Source organism: Drosophila suzukii, unplaced genomic scaffold, assembly GCF_043229965.1.
Source record: "Drosophila suzukii unplaced genomic scaffold, CBGP_Dsuzu_IsoJpt1.0 scf_6, whole genome shotgun sequence".
In the NCBI taxonomy this organism is placed as follows: Eukaryota; Metazoa; Arthropoda; class Insecta; order Diptera; family Drosophilidae; genus Drosophila; species Drosophila suzukii.
In genome coordinates, this window is record NW_027255938.1 from 2,444,266 (window position 1) to 2,462,914 (window position 18,649).

At 41.4% G+C, this 18,649-nt stretch overlaps 2 protein-coding genes across 2 annotated transcripts in view; both read left to right on the forward strand.

Moving 5' to 3' along the window:
• Positions 1 to 18,649, forward strand: part of LOC139355016 (putative leucine-rich repeat-containing protein DDB_G0290503) — a 235,034-nt gene that overhangs the window by 182,077 nt on the left and 34,308 nt on the right. The gene's annotated exons all lie outside the window — the stretch shown is intronic.
• Positions 5,676 to 18,649, forward strand: part of LOC139355036 (uncharacterized) — a 41,916-nt gene continuing 28,942 nt past the window's right edge. Inside the window, exons 1-9 of the mRNA XM_070999314.1 lie at positions 5,676 to 6,068; positions 6,137 to 6,654; positions 7,140 to 7,734; positions 7,825 to 8,162; positions 8,305 to 9,090; positions 9,221 to 9,761; positions 9,888 to 10,929; positions 16,189 to 16,339; positions 16,405 to 16,582. Coding sequence (XP_070855415.1) covers positions 5,676 to 6,068; positions 6,137 to 6,654; positions 7,140 to 7,734; positions 7,825 to 8,162; positions 8,305 to 9,090; positions 9,221 to 9,761; positions 9,888 to 10,929; positions 16,189 to 16,339; positions 16,405 to 16,582 — 4,542 coding nt within the window. The remainder of the gene's footprint in view (positions 6,069 to 6,136; positions 6,655 to 7,139; positions 7,735 to 7,824; positions 8,163 to 8,304; positions 9,091 to 9,220; positions 9,762 to 9,887; positions 10,930 to 16,188; positions 16,340 to 16,404; positions 16,583 to 18,649) is intronic.

Consider the following 18,649-nt stretch of genomic DNA (forward strand, 5'->3'; position numbering starts at 1 on the left):
TTGAATTTATCAGTTCGTTACCCTACCAAACAACTTTTAAAAGTGAAACAAAAATTGGTTCAACGACGAAAGCATTAGTATTTAACGCCGCTGGAATTTTACCATCGATATTTTACAGAAATATACCCAATAGTTCAAGCAAGAAACAAGAAAACAGCCCATAAGAATGAACAACAGGTGGCGCCTTTTTAAGCTGACTAACAGGTATCTGATAGTCGGGGTCATCGGCCATAGCGTTTTCTCTTGTTCGTTTATAAGTTTTCTAGAAAAAAATGTCATAGTCTCTCGGGAAAAGTATGGAAGTGGGTTTTGGGTAAGTCCACTCAACCCTTGGTTACAGTGAGTTCTGATGGAATATCATAAATCTTTTTTTAATGTTCTCCAATAATGACACTGTGAAATTGATTTAAATTGGCTTAGAAATGCAAACATTTTGTTTTTAAATTTAGTTTTTAAAGTTTTTGCTCGGGGCAGTATTTCTTACCGTTTTGGTAGGTGGTTTTCTTTACCCTTGGATACAAGTTGATGGTTGCTTCCTTCTATAAATAGTTTAAAATGTAAATGCGGCATTGAGTATTCAAAATGTCATATATTAACGTTCATATTAGACAAAATAACAAAAAAACAAGGTATACAAATTACCAACAAAATACCAAAAATATCCTATGACTCGCCAATAAAATAATCAAATAATAAACAAATGGCGTTGCTAGGTTGGAAATTCATCTACTTCGAGCTTAATACCGAGAAAAATCAAACAAATTGACTGAAATTGACGTCTTAAATTAAAACTTTTAATATTCGGTTCCTTAATTGATTAGGCTCACTATTTCGTTCGCTTCGCGAGTAAATTTTTTTTATTCTGTGCATAGTCTTAGTAAATCCACTTGCAGTTTTAATTGTATGTTTTTTTTTGTTTTTGTGATTTCTATTGCATTCCTTTGTGCGTGGTTCGCCGAAGCTGCAGTGCTGTTTATTGTTGTTCTTTTCCCGCTCTTGCTCCCTCGCATTCTTGCATTCTCTTTCTTTTAAATTTGTTTTTGTAATTTCTATAGTTTGCTTTTGTGTGTTGTGTGTGCTGGGTACACCGGTCGAACTAGTGATGACTCAGGTAAAGGTTGTTGTTGTTACCCTTGTCTTGAGGTTGCGCACTAAATGAGATCGTTTATGCGCCAAAGTAAAGGTCGTTTAAAGGGTGTGATTAATAGCTTCAGCTTAAATAGAGATAGTTTTCGCCGAGCAGATGAGTTACTCTCAGCGCTGGACTCCCAATTTTATAGCCTCAAGATATTAGATGAGTCTCCAAAATTTAAAAAACACACTGGTGGTAGGCAGCCTATGGGGAACACACCACAACCCCCGGAAACTGAAGATCAGAGCTACATCACGGAGCAGAGGTCGACCACAACAAATCCTAAAATGTTGTTAGGATCAGCAGCTAAAGAAGATATGGATTAATTCAATCAGGATCGTCTGCGATTGACCCACCAAGTCCTTCTTCCTTAAATAACCTGCCACCTACATACTCACACCATTCTCTGCAGAAACACCATCTGCCGTACCAAAACCTCTAACAGTGGTTCTGCCAAAAAAACAAATATTTGTTTCTTGGATTTCCACTGGCCAAACTGCCTCTCAGGTGTTGGTCTATATACAACATAAAACAAAAGCCAAATATATTTCCGGGACAAATTTAATTCTACCTATGATAGGAACACTTAGTCTTTTAAGATATCTGTTCCTAAGCTCTTTTCAACTATATGCAGATTTCTGGCTGGCTTTTATGAAGCAAAAGAATAGAAAAAGACCTGTAGATACCAGACACCCCAGCCAAGGCCAGAGTACTGTCGCACCTTCATAACCTACCGAAGCACCTTCTTCAAAAAATTAGAACTAGCCTAACTATTTCTTATTAGAACACCAGAGGCTTTCTTAGGAAGCTAAATGAATTGTATTCGGACAGTCTTTCTTTTGCATTCATAATATCGTTTTCACTGAGACCTGTTTGAAAGCGGAGATCCAGCTCGGAAATTTTTCCTGGTCAGTACATTTATAGGCATGATCGACCATCCAGGCGAGGAGGTGGAGTCTTAATTGCCGTGGACTCTACTCTCAAGACGTAAGAGATACTTGTTGAGGAATTCTATAATATGGAATTCATATATGTAAGGACATCGTCTCCTAGTAGACATATATACGAGTATCACCTGCTCATACATTTCGCCTGCATCTGAATTTCCCGAGTATTGAAATCATATTTTCGCTATACAGTCAGTCTCAAATAAGCTGTCTAATAGAAACCAACTGGTGTTTCTAGGAGATTTTAATGAAGCTAAAACTGCGTGGTCCATTAGAAACTCTTTAGGCAGTTTACTAGACCTGTACTTTGTAATTAATCCGGACTGCGTGTTTCTGTCCAAAGTAGCACCTTTTTCTCAACTCCTGCTTGGATGTGTCCCAATCGACACTGCTGCTGTGTTAGTAGAAAAATCAGAGAAGTCAACTAAGCGATTACATTGTTTTCGCATGGCTATACTTTTTTATATCAGGCTTTGATTGGTCCGATCTCTACGCATTCCAAAATATGGATGATTCTATAAATGTTTTTATAGTACCCTTAATTCGTTATTCCATTCTTGTGCTCTGTTATACTATCCGTCAGTGTCCAACAAGCCACCTTGGTTCAGTAAAGAGCTGACACACCTAAGAATTAAGAAGTCCAGACTTTATAGGAAATTCAAAGATACCGGCTCTCAATCTATTTTTCTAGATACATAAGAGCTCGGACTAGTTTTACCGTGCTAAACACTCTGTGTTACAAAAACTATTAAGACAACTCAGAATCCGAAAAAGTTTTATAATTTGGTCAACACTAAGCTTAAATCCATCAATTCCTTTCTCCCTATCTTTTGAAAATATTACCGCAACAACTGATCAGGCAATAGCCGATTTATTTGCCACTTTTTTCGGACGTCATATTCTACTTTACCACATTCCTCACAAACTTGTTCTTACATTGTATCCAAGTCGAATTTAATATTCTGTCTCACCTTAAATGGAAATCTCTGCTTTTTGATCTTCAACGTGCTAAGCCCGTCTATTCGCCTGGACCCGATGGAATTCCTGGGTGCGTGCTTAGATATTGCGCGGAGGCCTTATGCAAGCCCCTTCTCAAATTGGTTACCTTATCTTTAGAATCATCACTATTTCCCCTTTGTAGAAGTAATCGTTTGTAATTCCACAAGAAGGGTAGCAAAATGGAAGCAAGCAATTATAGAGGTATATCTAAATTGTCAGTGATCCCAAAGCTCTTTGAAAATATTATTACTCCATATTAGCAGCAACTTTTTTAGGTCAGTTATATCTCCATGTCAGCACGGGTTTATAAATCGTAGATCAAAAACCACTAACCTTTTGAAACTTCTATCATTTGTAATAAATGGACTTAGAAAAACATTTTTAAACAGACACCATCTGTTAATCACGTTCTTCTGGTTAGAAAACTCGATCTATTAGCGTTCCCTGCTGACCTTTTAAAATGGATCTTTAGTTATCTGAAATGCAGAACACATATAGTAGTTGAAAAAAAATTGTTTTTCCATACTCCACGTTACCTCCTGGTTGCGCAGATGATGTTAAACTATGTCTCCAGAACATGGATACTTCTTGCCAGTCCAACTTTCAATCCGATTTGAATATCAACATGGTGCTCTGACATTTTACTGGATTTAAATGGCTCTAAGTGTAAGGTAATAACTTTCTGTCGAGTCAATCCTCAATATGCGACATACAGCTGAGTAAGGGTTTATTGGATAGAATAATTGTAGTACACGATCTTGGCGTTCTTTATGACCCAAGACTAAAATTTGCTCATATTTCGTCTGTAATGAATAAAGGTAGAGGTGCGCTTGGCTTTATTAAGGAATTTTATCAAAGCAATTTGATGATCCTTTTATTACTAGGACCTTTTTTATTCAACTCATGTTGATCGTATGGAATACGTAAATACGTGCCTTAACTTGAATGCAAACCTCATTTACCTTCTTATTCTTGTAGATTACTCCTAATTAACTTACTCTCCCTAGCCAACCGCAGAATTATGCTTGGAAGAGTCTTTATATATAACCTTATTCGAGGTGAAATTGATAGCCCTGACATGGTTGGGCAGCTAAACTTTTCTGTTCCATGCAGATTAACACGAAATTACATTCCCCTTATTTTAAATTATTATAGATCTAACTATGACTATGACTGTGTCCTATTATCTTAAAATCGGACTCTCTGTCTTTCTTAAAATGATTAATAGTATATTTTTTAGCACAGAATTAGACGCTACTTTTTATATACGTTACTCGTAGAATATAGGGGAATACTAGATTCGTCGGAAAGTGTTATAGGCAGAAGGAAGCGTTTCCGACCCCAAAAAGTTTATATATTCTTAATCAGGATCACTAGCGGAGTCGATATCATGTCCGTCTGTCCGTCTTTCCGTATGAACGCTTAGATCTCGGAAACTACAAGAACTAGGCTATTGGGATTTGGCATGCAGATTCCTGATCTTCTTGCGCAGCGCAAGTTTGTTTCAGCAGGGTGCAACGCCCACTCCTACAGTTTCGATGCTAGAATAAAAAATTTTAATTAAAATATATTGCTCTCATCAATACCAATTGATTGACCTAAAAATAAATTGCCAAGCCCACTTTAACGCCCAAAAGCCGCCCACAAACTTCAAGAAATCGTAAATATGAACGCGGATATCTCGGAAACTATCAAAGATTGAGAAATGGGATTTCAGATTTAGATTCCGTAGCCTTGAGCGCAACGCAAGTTTGTTACGCGAATATGCCACGCCCACTCTAACGCCCACAAACCGCCCAAAACTGTGACTCCTACAGTTTTAATGCTATAATATAAATTAAATCTGAAGTGTATTGTTCTTATTAATACTTATCGATTTTCGCAAAAAAAATTTGCCACGCCCACTCGAACGCCCACAAACCGCCCACAAACTTCAAAAAATCGTAAGTGTGAATGCGGATATCTCGGAAACTATCAAAGATAGAGAATTGGGATTTCAGATTTAGATTCCGTTGTCTTGTACGCAGCGACAGTTTGTTACGTGAATGTGTCTCTCTAACGCCCACAAGCCGCCCAAACCTGTGGCGCCCACAATTTCCATGCTAGATAAAATATTTTAGCTGTAATGTATTAGTCTCGTCATTACCTATCGATTGATCCAACAAAAGTTTACCAAGCCCACTCTAACGCCCACAAACCGCCTAAGCCTGTGGTGCCCACAATTTTCATGCTGGAAAAAAATTTTAGCTGAAATGTGTTAGTCTCGTCAATACCTATTGATTGACCCCAAAATAAGTTTGCCACGCTCACTGTAACGCCTGTTAATGAACGCATTACAGCAGTTATTTAATTTTGAATCTTGTTCTCTTTGGTATATGAAATACTAACTTTTGCCTTTTTAATGTATTTTGGTGCCGCGTCACACTTTAGAGATTTTTTAGGACTTAGTGTTAAGACTACAACTGAACGCATCGGACACACAAGAAAATGTGACAAATTTAATTATTGAAATACAGTCCACTCAAATCGGGAAATAAAACGTTTTTATTCTTCATCATATCTTTGGTCCTTCTAGCCAGATTTAGTTACTGATTAACATGGATCAGTTTAAACTTTGGAAGGCAGCTAGAAGTCGTGCGAAGGCAAGCATAACGCGTTTGCTAACGGCGTCTCAAGATCCACGTGCGGGATCAAAATGGGAGCTTGATGAACTACAAGTTTCATTGGAAAGGCTCAACATCGTCTGGAAAGAATTCGAGTCCATCAGCGACCAAATGGTCCTTTTTGACGAAGAGGGAGGGTACGCCGATCCAGCCATCGACAACGAAAGGTACGAGGACAAGTACTTGCAAGCGAGCACATTATTTCGCAACCTCATACGCACCTGTGAAGAATCTCAGGAGAATGAAAGAGAAGGCAATAACTTCAGACAAGCTGGCAACCCTGATGAGGCCGCACCAATGGCATCAGGAGTGGGAAACGAAAACCTAGTTCGTTTTCTGGAACAACAGCAGCAGCTCAAAGAGCGTTTGGCTCAGCATCAAGCAACGCTTTTAAGGGCAAAATCCATATCAAGCTGTTCACTGGCGACTACAAGGAGTGGCCAGCCTTTAAAAACATCTTCGAGAGTACGATCCATAGCAAGCAGTATTTGACAGCAATACAAAAGTTGCACTACTTGAAAACGTACATCACTGGCGAAGCAGCTGACTTGACTCGACATATGCCAATAACGAACTCAGCTTCCGAGGCTGCTTGGACTTGCCTAATTGATCGGTACAATAGAACGCGTCACATTGTTAACACTCTGCTGGAGACATTTGTTAACTTACCTTCGACCGCCAGAGCAGATGTAACGGGTCTGCGCAAGGTGACGGACGGAGCCACCGAAATTGTACGCGGCCTAGATGCAGCAGGGCAAACTAATAGGGACTGCTGGATTATACACTTCATCCTGGCCAAGATCGACGCTGAAACCCGTCGCAAATGGATCGAAGGAAGCCGGGAACTGGAATCTCCGTCAGTGGATAATCTACTAAAGTTTTTAAACCGAGTGAATCAGACATTGACTCCAAGGTTGGCCCACAACATGGCAAGGCAAAGCGATCGTCACACGCTTTAGTATCGATGGAAGCAAACACTTGTGTGAAGTGTAACTCCAAGGAGCACAAGATCTACGCTTGCTCAAAGTTTGGTGAATTGTCAATCGAGCAGAGACGCACATTTGTTAAGGCTAAATCCCTGTGTTTTAACTACCTTAAGCCTGGGCATGTGTCACGAAAGTGTGAATCCAAATTCACATGCAAGTATTGCCATAATCGTCATCACTCTCTGCTAGACGCATATATTCTTAATTCGCAGGCCGCTGTCACTTCGACACACTCACGAGATGATGAAAGGCTCATCCCAAGCGCTCCCGAAGATGCTACGGTCACCATCAGCCATATCGCACGGGCAGAAGTGGCTTCCACAGCTGAATCCTTCTGCAACGGAACAACAACCGCAACATAGCCACAAGGGATATGAAAAAGTGCATTGCCAACAGCTCTAGTATTCTTTAGAAACTCAACAGGATCGCACACCACCTGCCGGGTGCTTTTGGACAGTGGCTCGGAACTGTCGTACATCTCCGAGCGGTGCGTACAGGCACTCGGACTGGCACGCTCTCCGTCACGAATCTTGGTGACCGGAATCTCATCAATCAAGGCTGAGACAACTAGAGGCTGCAGCACGCTGGACTTGCAGTCAAGGATCTCAGATCACACAATGAAGGTGCGTGTTCACGTACTCAGCAAAATTACCTCCACGTTGGCAAGACACGATATCGCCGCCCCAGCACTCAAGGCATTCGCTGGCTTTGAGCTTGCGGATTCTGACTATCAGTCGTTGGCGCCAGTTGATATACTCCTGGGCAGCGACTACGTTTGGACCGTGTTCACCGGCCAAAAGATGTTCGACAACCAGGGCAACATCATCGCCATTTCGACCATATTTGGATGGTTCATAACATCTATCGTTACTACCGGATGTTCATCTACAACAACAATGCACACGGCTATTGACATTGACGAATCGCTACGGCGCTTTTGGGAGCTGGAGGATGTCAACCAGGAATTCCATGGGAAACCAGAGGACGATGAAGTTGAACAGCAGTTTGTGAAAACGCACACTCGGGACTCTAAGGGGCGTTAAATCGTCGAACTTCCGTTCGAAAACTCCAAGGAACAGTTTTCGGATACTTTACAGGAAGCGCTAACAAGATTCAGGGGTGTAGAGCGCCGCCTAAGGAAAGACCCCAATCTGCATTCACAGTACGTGCACTTTATGCGAGATTATCTTCAGTTGGGCCACATGCGAGAACTATCGCCAGAAGACATTGACGAAAAGCCGAGCTTTTACTTGCCACATCATTCTGTAATTACCCAAAAATTACGCGTCGTATTTGACAGCTCATTCAAGGACACGAATGGACGGTCCTTAAACGAAGCTCTGCACATTGGACCCAGCATTCTACGAAACCTTTTCTCGATTTGTTTGCGTTTCAGAATGTTCAAGCTCGTCTTCTCAGCAGATAATGTCATGATGTATCGACAAATCTGGGTGGCTGCCAACCATTGTGGCTATCAGCGAATTGTGAAGAGAAGAATTGAGAAGATGAAACGACTCCTATTAAACACTATGAACTGTCCACGATAACATACGGCACATCCTGCGCACCATTTTTAGCAGTGAGGGTCCTGGACTTTCCGGCAGCTGCAAGGATCTTGAAGGAGCAGTTTTATGTGGACGACTACTTACCGGAGCGCATACCGAGGAGAAGCTCATTCGCAATCAAAATGAGTTGATCCAGCTGATGAAATGTGCAGGCATGGAACTTGGAAAATGGGTTTCCAATTCATCACGTGTCGTCGACAGATCTTACGCTTCAACCGAAGTACAAGGCAAAGGATCCAATTCTACAGCAAAAGTTCTTGGCATTCATTGGGATCCAGAAGAGGATATGTTATCCTACAAAGTTTGCCTCACAACAAATCCGCACAACACCAAACGCCAAGTGCTGTCAGATGTGGCACGCATTTTTGACCCGCTGGGTATTCTGTCGCCAGTGGTAGTGCAGTTTAAAATTCTGTTCCATGAATTGTGGCTGCTCGATCTCGGCTGGGACACGGAGCTTCCTCCAAAAATTGCGGACTGGTGGAATAAATGCCGTAACGACCTACTCAGCCTTCGCGACCTACGCCTGCCACGGTTTGTTCAAAACAATGAAGATCACATCGAACTGCATGGATTTTCAGATGCATCCATCAAGGCATATTCTGCAGTCATCTATAGCAGAGTAGTGCGAGCAGATGGCACCGTATCAGTTTCAGTCATAGCAGGAAAAACCAGAGTTGCTCCGCTGAAGCAGCAGTCTCTACCGCGTCTCGAACTGTGTGGCGCTTTGCTACTGAGCCGACTGTTCTTATCAGTCAAGGCTGTGCTACAACACAAGGACATTGAAGTACATGCATGGTGTGACTCAACCATAGTCTTGGCCTGGCTTTCACATCCACCATCTAAGCTTAAAACATTTGTAGCCAACAGAACCTCAGAAATACTCGAAGCTTTACCGCGCAACGCATGGCATCACGTAAACACAAAGGAGAATCCGGCGGACTGCGCCACACGAGGAATGCTTGCTTCAGACCTTCTCCATTTTGACTTATGGTGGATGGGACCTTCATGGCTTGCAAGATCCAGAAATGCTTGCGGTAAAGTTGACCTCTAAAAAGTTCCGTTCTTCCCTTTTAGAAAACCATAGAAAAGAAGAAGTGAAGACCACCGCATTAACCGCACAGGAAAGCGTCCCATTGTCACCAATCGAAGCTTTGACTCAACGCGTCTCGTCCTGGACAAAGCTGATAAGCGTCGTAGCTTACGCCTTACGCTTCATCCAAAAGACCAAGGCCATTAAATCTGCTACCCTGGCAAATGGAAAGATGCTCACCTTTGAGGAGATTCAGACTGCTCGCATTCTTTGCCTGCAAGAGGCTCAGAAATGTTTCATGGAAGACCGCAAACTACTGACGGAAAACAAGCCACTTCGCAGCCGCTCCCAGTTGGTGAAGCTCTCGCCCATTATCTGCAAGGATGGCCTTCTTCGAGTTGGTGGACGACTGGACAACTCACAATTACCAGCTGATGTAAAACACCCTATACTGCTTCCGAAGTCGAACCGCATCACAAGAATGATCTTGGAACACGAGCATACGACAAATTTTCATCCAGGATTTTCTGCACTTTTTGTAATTGTTCGTCAAAAGTACTAGATCTTTGGTGCGCGCAACCTGATAAGAAATCTGGTTCACAACTGCATTAAATATTTTCGCCAACGTAAACTCACGGAGCACCAATTCATGGCCGATCTACCAGGCATCCGTATAACAGAAGCTTTACCCTTCCAGCACTCAGGCTGTGACTACGCAGGTCCGTTAATACTTAAGGAAAGGAGAGGGCGCAATCCCCGAAAAACTAAGGGCTACATATGCCTCTTTGCTTGCCTTGTAACATCAGCCATACATTTGGAACTGGCAACCGATTTTAGTACAGACACATTCCTGACATGTTTTCGACTTCGAGGAAAATGCTCACAGATCTTCAGCGATCAGATCTTCAGTGCCAAACGGGCATTAGATGAGATGCAGCAACTTTTAACTTCGCAGGAGCATCAACGCAATCTAACACAATCGCTGGCCAATGATGGAATCAAATGGAGTTTTATACCTCCCCATTCGCCACATTGGGGAGGGAAGTGGGAGTCATCAGTACGTTCCGTTAAATTGCATCTGCGTCGAGTTGTGGGAAAAACTGTTCTAACCTTTGAACAAATGCAAACTCTGATCGCTCAGATCAGTGCAGTAGTAAACTCGCGACCGCTATGCTACACACCTGACACTGACCTTACCTACTTGACTCCGGCACACTTCTTAATTGGACGCTCATTCACAAATGTTCCAGAGGGAGATCTGACTCATTTGCCGATCAATCGACTGGACTATTGGCAGCACTTGCAATCGATGTATCAAGGGTTTTGGAAACGCTGGCACCAAGAGTATTTAACATCCCTGCAGCAACGTCAAAAGTGGAGCAACAAGGAACGCAACATCGCAGTAGACAATGTAGTCCTCGTCAAGGACTCAAATCTCCCTCCAGCAGCTTGGATACTAGCCCGTGTAGTGGAAGCTCATCCTGGACCAGATGGACTTGTACGCGCTGTAAAAATTAAGACATCTACTGGAGAGATGACCCGGCCCATCACCAAGTTAGCTGTACTGCCTAATTCTGAAACATTGTTTCAGGGCGGCACGGGATGTTGATGAACGCATTACAGCCGTTATTTAATTTTGAATCTTATTCTCTTTGGTATATGAAATACTAACTTTTGCCTTTTTAATGTATTTTGGTGACTTAGTGTTAAGACGCAGTGAACGTAGTGAACGCATCGGACACACAAGAAAATGTGACAAGTTTAATCATTGAAATACAGTCCACTCAAATTGGGAAATAAAACGTTTTTATTCTTTATCAAAGCATGAAGCATAATTCTGTCTACCGCCCACATAACCATATATTGAGATCGCGTGTAGGTGGTGCATTTCAATCTCGTTTTTCTGCTTGCATATCTCCATTTCCCTTTTTTCCCTGTAGCTGAGTAAAGGGTATCTGATAGTTGAGGTACTTTTCGTTGTTTTCTTTGTATTTTATCATTATTTTCTACGCGTCTATCATCTCGCGAGATGGACAGACAATGACCGGCTGCATAAGTACTTTTGTCGAAATCTTAGATCAACCTGCAAGTCTCCCAAAAGAATTTGAATGTTTTGTTGTTTCCATAGAAAAGCGCGAAACCGGAATTAGAAAATCTGTGCATAAAGTTAAAGGAAGGAGAAAGAAGAGACGGTGAAAATACGACAAGTGAACAAGCGCTGGTGGCCAGGCAATGGCCGAGACGATAAAGTACTACAAATGTGTCAAGCGCGGTTACATACAGAGTAACTGTCCAAATAACGGATCGGTAGTGGAGAGCAACGGGCGAAAAAATCTATGAACTGTTCTCTCGTAGGTGCGCTTAACAGTGGAACTCTTGATCAAACGACTTGGTGTCAGAACTGAAGCCGTTTCACGAAGTTTGAAGAGCAAGCCAAAATTATGGTTCTCGCTGATATTGGCCTGTTAAGAGCAGAAGGAAAATGAGAAGTGAAAGTAAAAATTGGAGCGCATGCTTTTGATTTCGGCCTTGGCAGCAGAAATGGAACTTTACCTACACCAGATGGATGTATGCACTGCGACTACCATGGAATACAAACTGCACTACAAGAAGAACTTGAACTTCGTTGTGGTGGCGCGGATATTAACAACATCAAGCTAATCAATTCATATAGTAGGCGTTGTCTGGTAACGCTGAGAACGTTAGTCCCCTTCAATTAACTTAAGTTTATAGATTTTTTATTATTTTAACAATAATTTTGCGGTTATTCCTATGGCAGCTATAGAATATAGTAATTTAATTCGTGATTCTAAAAGTATAGTGAATAGGGGAGAGTGGGCAAGGGTAGATAAGGGGCAAGATAGTTTGTGGTCGTAGAGGCTAAACGGATCGTATAAAATGCGCGCTTTTTTAAATGAAGATACCTGAGCACTAGAAAGGGATACCAAAAAATTAAGCTTTTAACGCCATTATATGAAGAAGCTAGGAGTTTATTTCTTTCAATGTCAATTTAAATAAATTTAAATATTTTCATTCAGTTCGAGAAACTTCATTGGACATTGGACGCTCGAGAGATTTCTTAATGTATTTCTTTTCAATTTTGTGTGTGTTCTTTATTCTTGGTGTTATTATCCAACAAATCGATAAGCTCCCTGTGGGATAAGGATAGTTGAAGGTAATATTTAGTAGGACGGATTTTGTTGAATTAAATATATAGCTTTCACGGTGGCAGTAATACTGCCATTGATCTCGATGACCCAAGATGTAGTAATACTAAACCAAGCGGAACAAAACACGGTCGGGGAAGAAAAAAAAAAGAGTGTTCGGGGAATAATGATATGCTGTAGGTAAAAAAAAAACAACGAAGAACGCTATAGTAGAGTACTTCGGCAATTAGACCGTCATCTTTACATCTGATCGGATCACTCGGTGCTGTTCCGCTGACCTATTAATAAACTTTACCCGTGTAACCTACATCAATTAAGGCCGATTTGGAACATCTCATCAAATTTTCGGTGATCTTTATCATAACGAAAAGTTAAATAGTTCAAGGCGGTGACTTTATATGTACCTAGCATTATTACAATATTATCAGCAAACGTTATTGTATTTTTGCCTTGTTGCTCTACTCTATTTCACTCGCAAGTTTACTGCAAATTTCTACACTGTGTTGTTGCTGGTGCATTTGCTCTATTATCATTCACACGCATGAACATGAACGATGTCAAAAATCACCTTAGCAGAAAACTGAATATTTTTCGAACCGAACAAACCGTCTTGAAGTGCAAGTTTAGGCAGAGACGTGAAATATCTTCGTTTAAGATTGGACTTCCTGAGGTACATCTTGATAACGGTCTCAATGTTTATAAATGTCCTGAACATGTCATTGTTCACGGGCCTCAGATTCCTTCAACCAACGTTCCAAAAAACTCAATTATAATATTACCCTTAACTACAAAAATGTTCGCAGTTTATTGGGCAACTTAGTAAACTGCACGTTAACAGTGTCTCCTTTGATGCCAATGTGATTGCTTTTACCGAAACGTGGCTTAATTCCTCTGCGAAATATTTGCGGGAAACTATGTGATCTATAGATGTGACCGCTCAGTTCGCCTTGGCGGCGGTGTTCTTATTGCCGTCAAGGCCGATCTTGTCTCTCAACGTATTCCGATGATCATTACAGACAGTACTTTAGAGTTTTTTGCTGCTCGGATTCAGATTCACCATTATTATGTTTTTATATCATGCTCGTATATTCCCCCTCGGTCTGATACTAGTCTCTACCTTCAGCATTTGGCTCAAATACGGAGTATTCATTCAACCGTTGGCAATAATGATCATCTTATCGTTTTGGGCAATTGTAACCTTCCTGCCATTTCTTGGATGCCCTCAACTAATCCAAATGTTCTCGTTTCCAAAACGGCTCATGAGTTTGTTCACGGTCTTATTGATCTCTCTTTAGGACAACTGAACTCAGTCTAGAACTGCTCTGGTAAAGTTTTAGACCTTATTTTTCCTTTGATTTTGCAAATGCATATGTTACCTCTAAAATCCTGAATATGTGTTCCATCCTACACTTGTGGTAACTTTGAAAGTATCAGTTTCAGTACTGCCATGTCCCGAAACCGAACCAGCGTCCTTTCGTTGTTTTCGTAGAGCTAAGTTCACAGAAATGAATATGCATTTATCCGATATCGATTAGTCCTTCCTGGATTCAATCGACGACACCTTTCATATTGTGGAACGGTTTTATGGTACACTATATTCAGCTATCGATTTGTTTGTCCCGTCATTTCCCTCTGCCAACGAGTCTCGTAAGCCACCCTGGTTCTCTCGTAAACTCTCTTTCCTAAAAAATTTCATGTCCAGACTTTTTGAGAAATTTTAGAGAACCGGGCTGCTGGCTGACCATTCTAGGTATCTAATAGCTCGCTCTAATTTTTTAATCCATAATTCCGAATTCTACAATAGTTACCTAAACCGTTGTAGAACCGAATTCCAAAATAACCCTAAACAGATCTATGCTTTTGTTAATTCGAAACGAAAACAAGGAATAACGCTATAGTCGAGTACCTCGACTATCAGATACCCGTTACTCAGCTAATGGGACCAAAGGGAAATGGAGATATGCAAGCAGCAAAGCGAGATTGAAATACGCCACCTACCGGCGGTAGACAGATTTAAGCGTTATGGGCGTTAGAGTGGGCGTGGCAAATTTTTTGATCAATCGATAGGTATTGACGAGACCAATACATTTCAGTTAAAATTTTTTATCTAGCATGAAAATTGTGGGCGCCACAGGCTTGGGCGGTTTGTGGGCGTTAGAGTGGGCGTGGCACTCTGCTGAAACAAACTTGCGCTGCGCAGGAATCTCAGGAATCTGCCTGCCTAATCCCAGTGTTGAAGCTTTTATAGAGATTTTTCGAGATCACAGCGTTCATACGGACAGACGGACCTGTTGAGATCGACTTGGCTAGTGATCCTGATCAAGAATATATATACTTCAAGGGGTCAGAAACGCTTCCTTCCATCTGTTACATACTTTCCGACAAATGTAGTATACCCTTCTACTAAATGTCGGTCTAAGCGTAAAAAAAATTTTTGCTCGTACCCATATACAACTTAAACAAGGAAGAACGCTATAGTCGAGTACCTCGACTGTCACTCAACTACAGGAACAAAAGGGAAATAGAGATATGCAAGCAACAAAAGCGAGATTGAAAAGCGCCACCTACCCGCGATCTCAATACATGGTTATGTGGGCGGTAGACCGATTTAAGCGTTATCGGCGTCAGATTGTGCGTTGCAAACCTTTTTGGTCAATCGATAGGTACTGAAAGGAACAATACATCAATTTTATTCTATCATCAAAACTGTAGGAGCAACAGGTTTGTTGGCATTAGAGAAGGCGTGGTACATTCGCGTTACAATTTTGCGCTGCGTACAAGGCTACGGAATTAAAATCTGAAATCACAATTCTCTATCTTTGATAGTTTCCGAGATATCCGCGTTCATATTTACGATTTCTCAAAGTTTGTGGGCGGTAAAGTGGGCATGCCCAATTTTTTTTGGTCAATCGATAGTTATTGATGAGAGCAATACTTTTTAGTTAAAATTTGTATTCTAGCATCAAAACTGTACGAATCATTGGGCGGTTTGCGGGCGTTAAAGTGGGCCTGGCACCTTGCTAAAACAAACTTGCGCTGCGCAAGAAGATCAGGAATCTGCATGCTAAATACCAATAGCCTATCTCTTATAGTTTCCGAGATCTCAGCGTTCTTACGCTGTTAGATACATACATGGCCAGATCGACTCGGCTAGTGATCCTGATCAAGAATATGTATTGTGAGGAGTTGAATAACTCCCTTATAAATCCCAGATGCACCAGCAATAGATGGAAGAGAGATGCGGGAAGAGAGAGTTTGGAGAATTCAGTTCAAGAAAGCTTGGAGAATTCAGTTCAAGAAAATTTGGAGTTATCAGTTCAAAAGAGTTTAGAAATTTCAGTTCGGAAGAGTTTTGGAGAATTTAGTACGAGAGAGCTTGGAGAATTCGGCTCTAGAGAGTTTGGAGAGTACAAGGAAAGAGAGCTTGGAGAGAAAGAGCGAAAGGTTAACAATAGATCGCCGCGCTTAGCACCCTAGTGTGGGGCCGTGTGCAGAGGGCGAAAGGTCGAACGGTAAAGCCGCGGACTTTGGACCCTGAAGTGTTGCCGTGCGCAGATGCCAAGAATTAACGGTACCAGGAGCCCTTTTTAAGTGGGTCCAGCGCTGGAAGCAGCATCAGTCGATCACGAGGGGTCAAACCGTTAAGATCAGCCAAGATACCAAAGTGAACAGTCTGTCAACCAAATAAACTACAAGGGACCTTCAATAAGTCGAGTCGCCGGAAAAGCAGCGCCTTGGGAGCCTACAGGGAGCAAGATCGCTACGTCGAGACATTCGGGATTGGGATACCAGGAATCTCCGAATTGAGACGCAGCTACCTGAGGTCCAGAGGGCATCACACGGCTAGGTAGGTGTGGGCTGTTTATCCCTATCAACTAAGTCCTACAGTTACGTCTGGAGAATCCCGAGTAGCCAGAAGGCAGAGCGGTCGATCGGTACGGTTTCGAGTGGAGTTGTCCAGCAAGGCTACGTTCAGCCGCGCAGCCAGGAGCAGTGCGCAAGACATTGTCAGCAGCAAGCTAGCCACCACATCACGACAGACACGCAAGACATATCGAGCCACTCGGATACGTCCCGGAAAAGCAGAAAGGTGGGGTTACGATGGAACGTTCGCTTACACTAGGAGTAGTAGGGAAAGACGGGTTCTGGGACAATTAGCATATTAATGGCCCCCGGCCCCCCCTCCCCCCTCATTAACGTATGCGGGTTCTGGGACAATTAGCATAATCCAATAAATTAACTGATTTTAATGGGCTTTGAAGTCATAAAAATGTCACGATCATGTCTATAAAGAGTATACTTAATTGCCCCCATCGCCCCCACATCCCCATGTGACAATATTGATCATGTATCCTTCCCCTCATTATGTGCAATTAATAGTCAGGTGAGAAAGGTGCACGTGAGAAAGGTCGCACAACCATAGTATCCAAAGGTTGTTATCTTAGAGGAACATATCCGATCATGTTGGGGAAAGGTGGTATCACGTACCCTTTTGCCTCATTATCACAGGTGTTGCTGTGCACGTGTGAAAGGTCGCACAACCAAAGTATTCAAAGATGGTTATCTTAGAGGAACATGTCCGATCATGTATGTATGATTGTAAAACTAATTTAGAAATCAAAAGAACCCCAATAAAATAAATCTCACAAGTTAATGATTCTCAGATGTGGAATATTTTCAAATACACATTTTTGTTTCCGCCCCAGAACGTTTAACTGGTAAATTGATCTAAGATTCTCTCCTTTCCACAAATGGGTCATAAACATGTCATAAAAGGGATTCAAGCAAGAGCTACCCGAACATGCGCACCTGTCAATTACCTGACCGCAATAAAAGGGACACATGCACAACCCAGAAGGCGCACGCTCATTGACAAGATCATGGGCCTCACGCCAACGACCTCATACGAGCTCATACGACGTTCCCATAATAGGGGTTGAAATCACGACCGCGCAACAACTCGCAAGTAGCCGACATATCTCAGTCAAGGAAATATTTTCCATTCTCCGTACCTGTAATTTTAACTCGAAATAAAAAGTCAGAAGTTTATTTTGGTACTGCGAACATGTTTTATTATGTTATTTAATCATTTTCATTCTTTTTTCTAGATTATAGTATTTATTCATAATGTTGAGTGCTTCCTTTTTGTAATCCGAAATTCGATGGCATACACAAGTATCAACTCCCTCAGTGGCTGCATCATTGCTCCACACGCAGGTGTCCATATGATTTCCATGAATAGATGTTTTTATATTACCTCGTTCACATTCAAAGAGTTTTGATTGTATGAACTGGAGCCGTACAAAGTGTGCATTGAACAGAATTCCGTCAAATACTTTCAAAAAGTTATTTATTTTAACTGAATGCATGTTGTCTATCTAAGTCAACAATCTCGTCTTACCCTTTTAAATATGCTTACAAGATTTATAAGGAAATTTCTACAGGTTTTCATCTTCTTCTTTTACCCAAAAATATGCATTCTCGAAATTCAACAAATGAAAAATCTTTGATTTTTCCTCTTCTTTTACCCAAAAATGTGCATTCTCGAAATTCAACAAATGAAAATCTTTGTTTTTTCCCAAACTCGAAATGATTTTTTCCAAACTGTCCCCTATTGGCTACCTGAGTATGATGGTGTGTCTAAAAAATGACCTTTCCTTTCCCACCTGCAGCAAAGTATGTGCGACCTCTTCTAACCAACACTCTCCTTTATTCTATGATTTTGTGTCTCCTTTATCGATTTGATGGTGTCCTATTGGTTACACTTGTATCAAATATTTTTCAAAATCAATACTTCTCATCTCTTCTAACCAATGAACAGTCGATGTAACCTACTAGAATTGCCTATATTGTTTTCGAATTTAAAAAAATCTTAAGTATGCATCTCTCATCTTCAATATTATCGTTCACGCCCACTTCAAACACTATAAATGATCGAGGACAATAGTTAGTCTTCCAAAAATAGTCTTGAAGTGGGATACTCTGCTACGTCAAACACAACTTGAGTAAAAGTGAAAAAAGTGATCGTGAAAAAAGAATTTTACCAAAACGAATAAAAAAAAAATGAATAACCAAAATCAGTTTTGCCAATCCTGCAAGTGTTTCTTGCTAAAGAATAAGTGGGCAAATCATGTCCGTTCGGACGGAACGGAAGAGT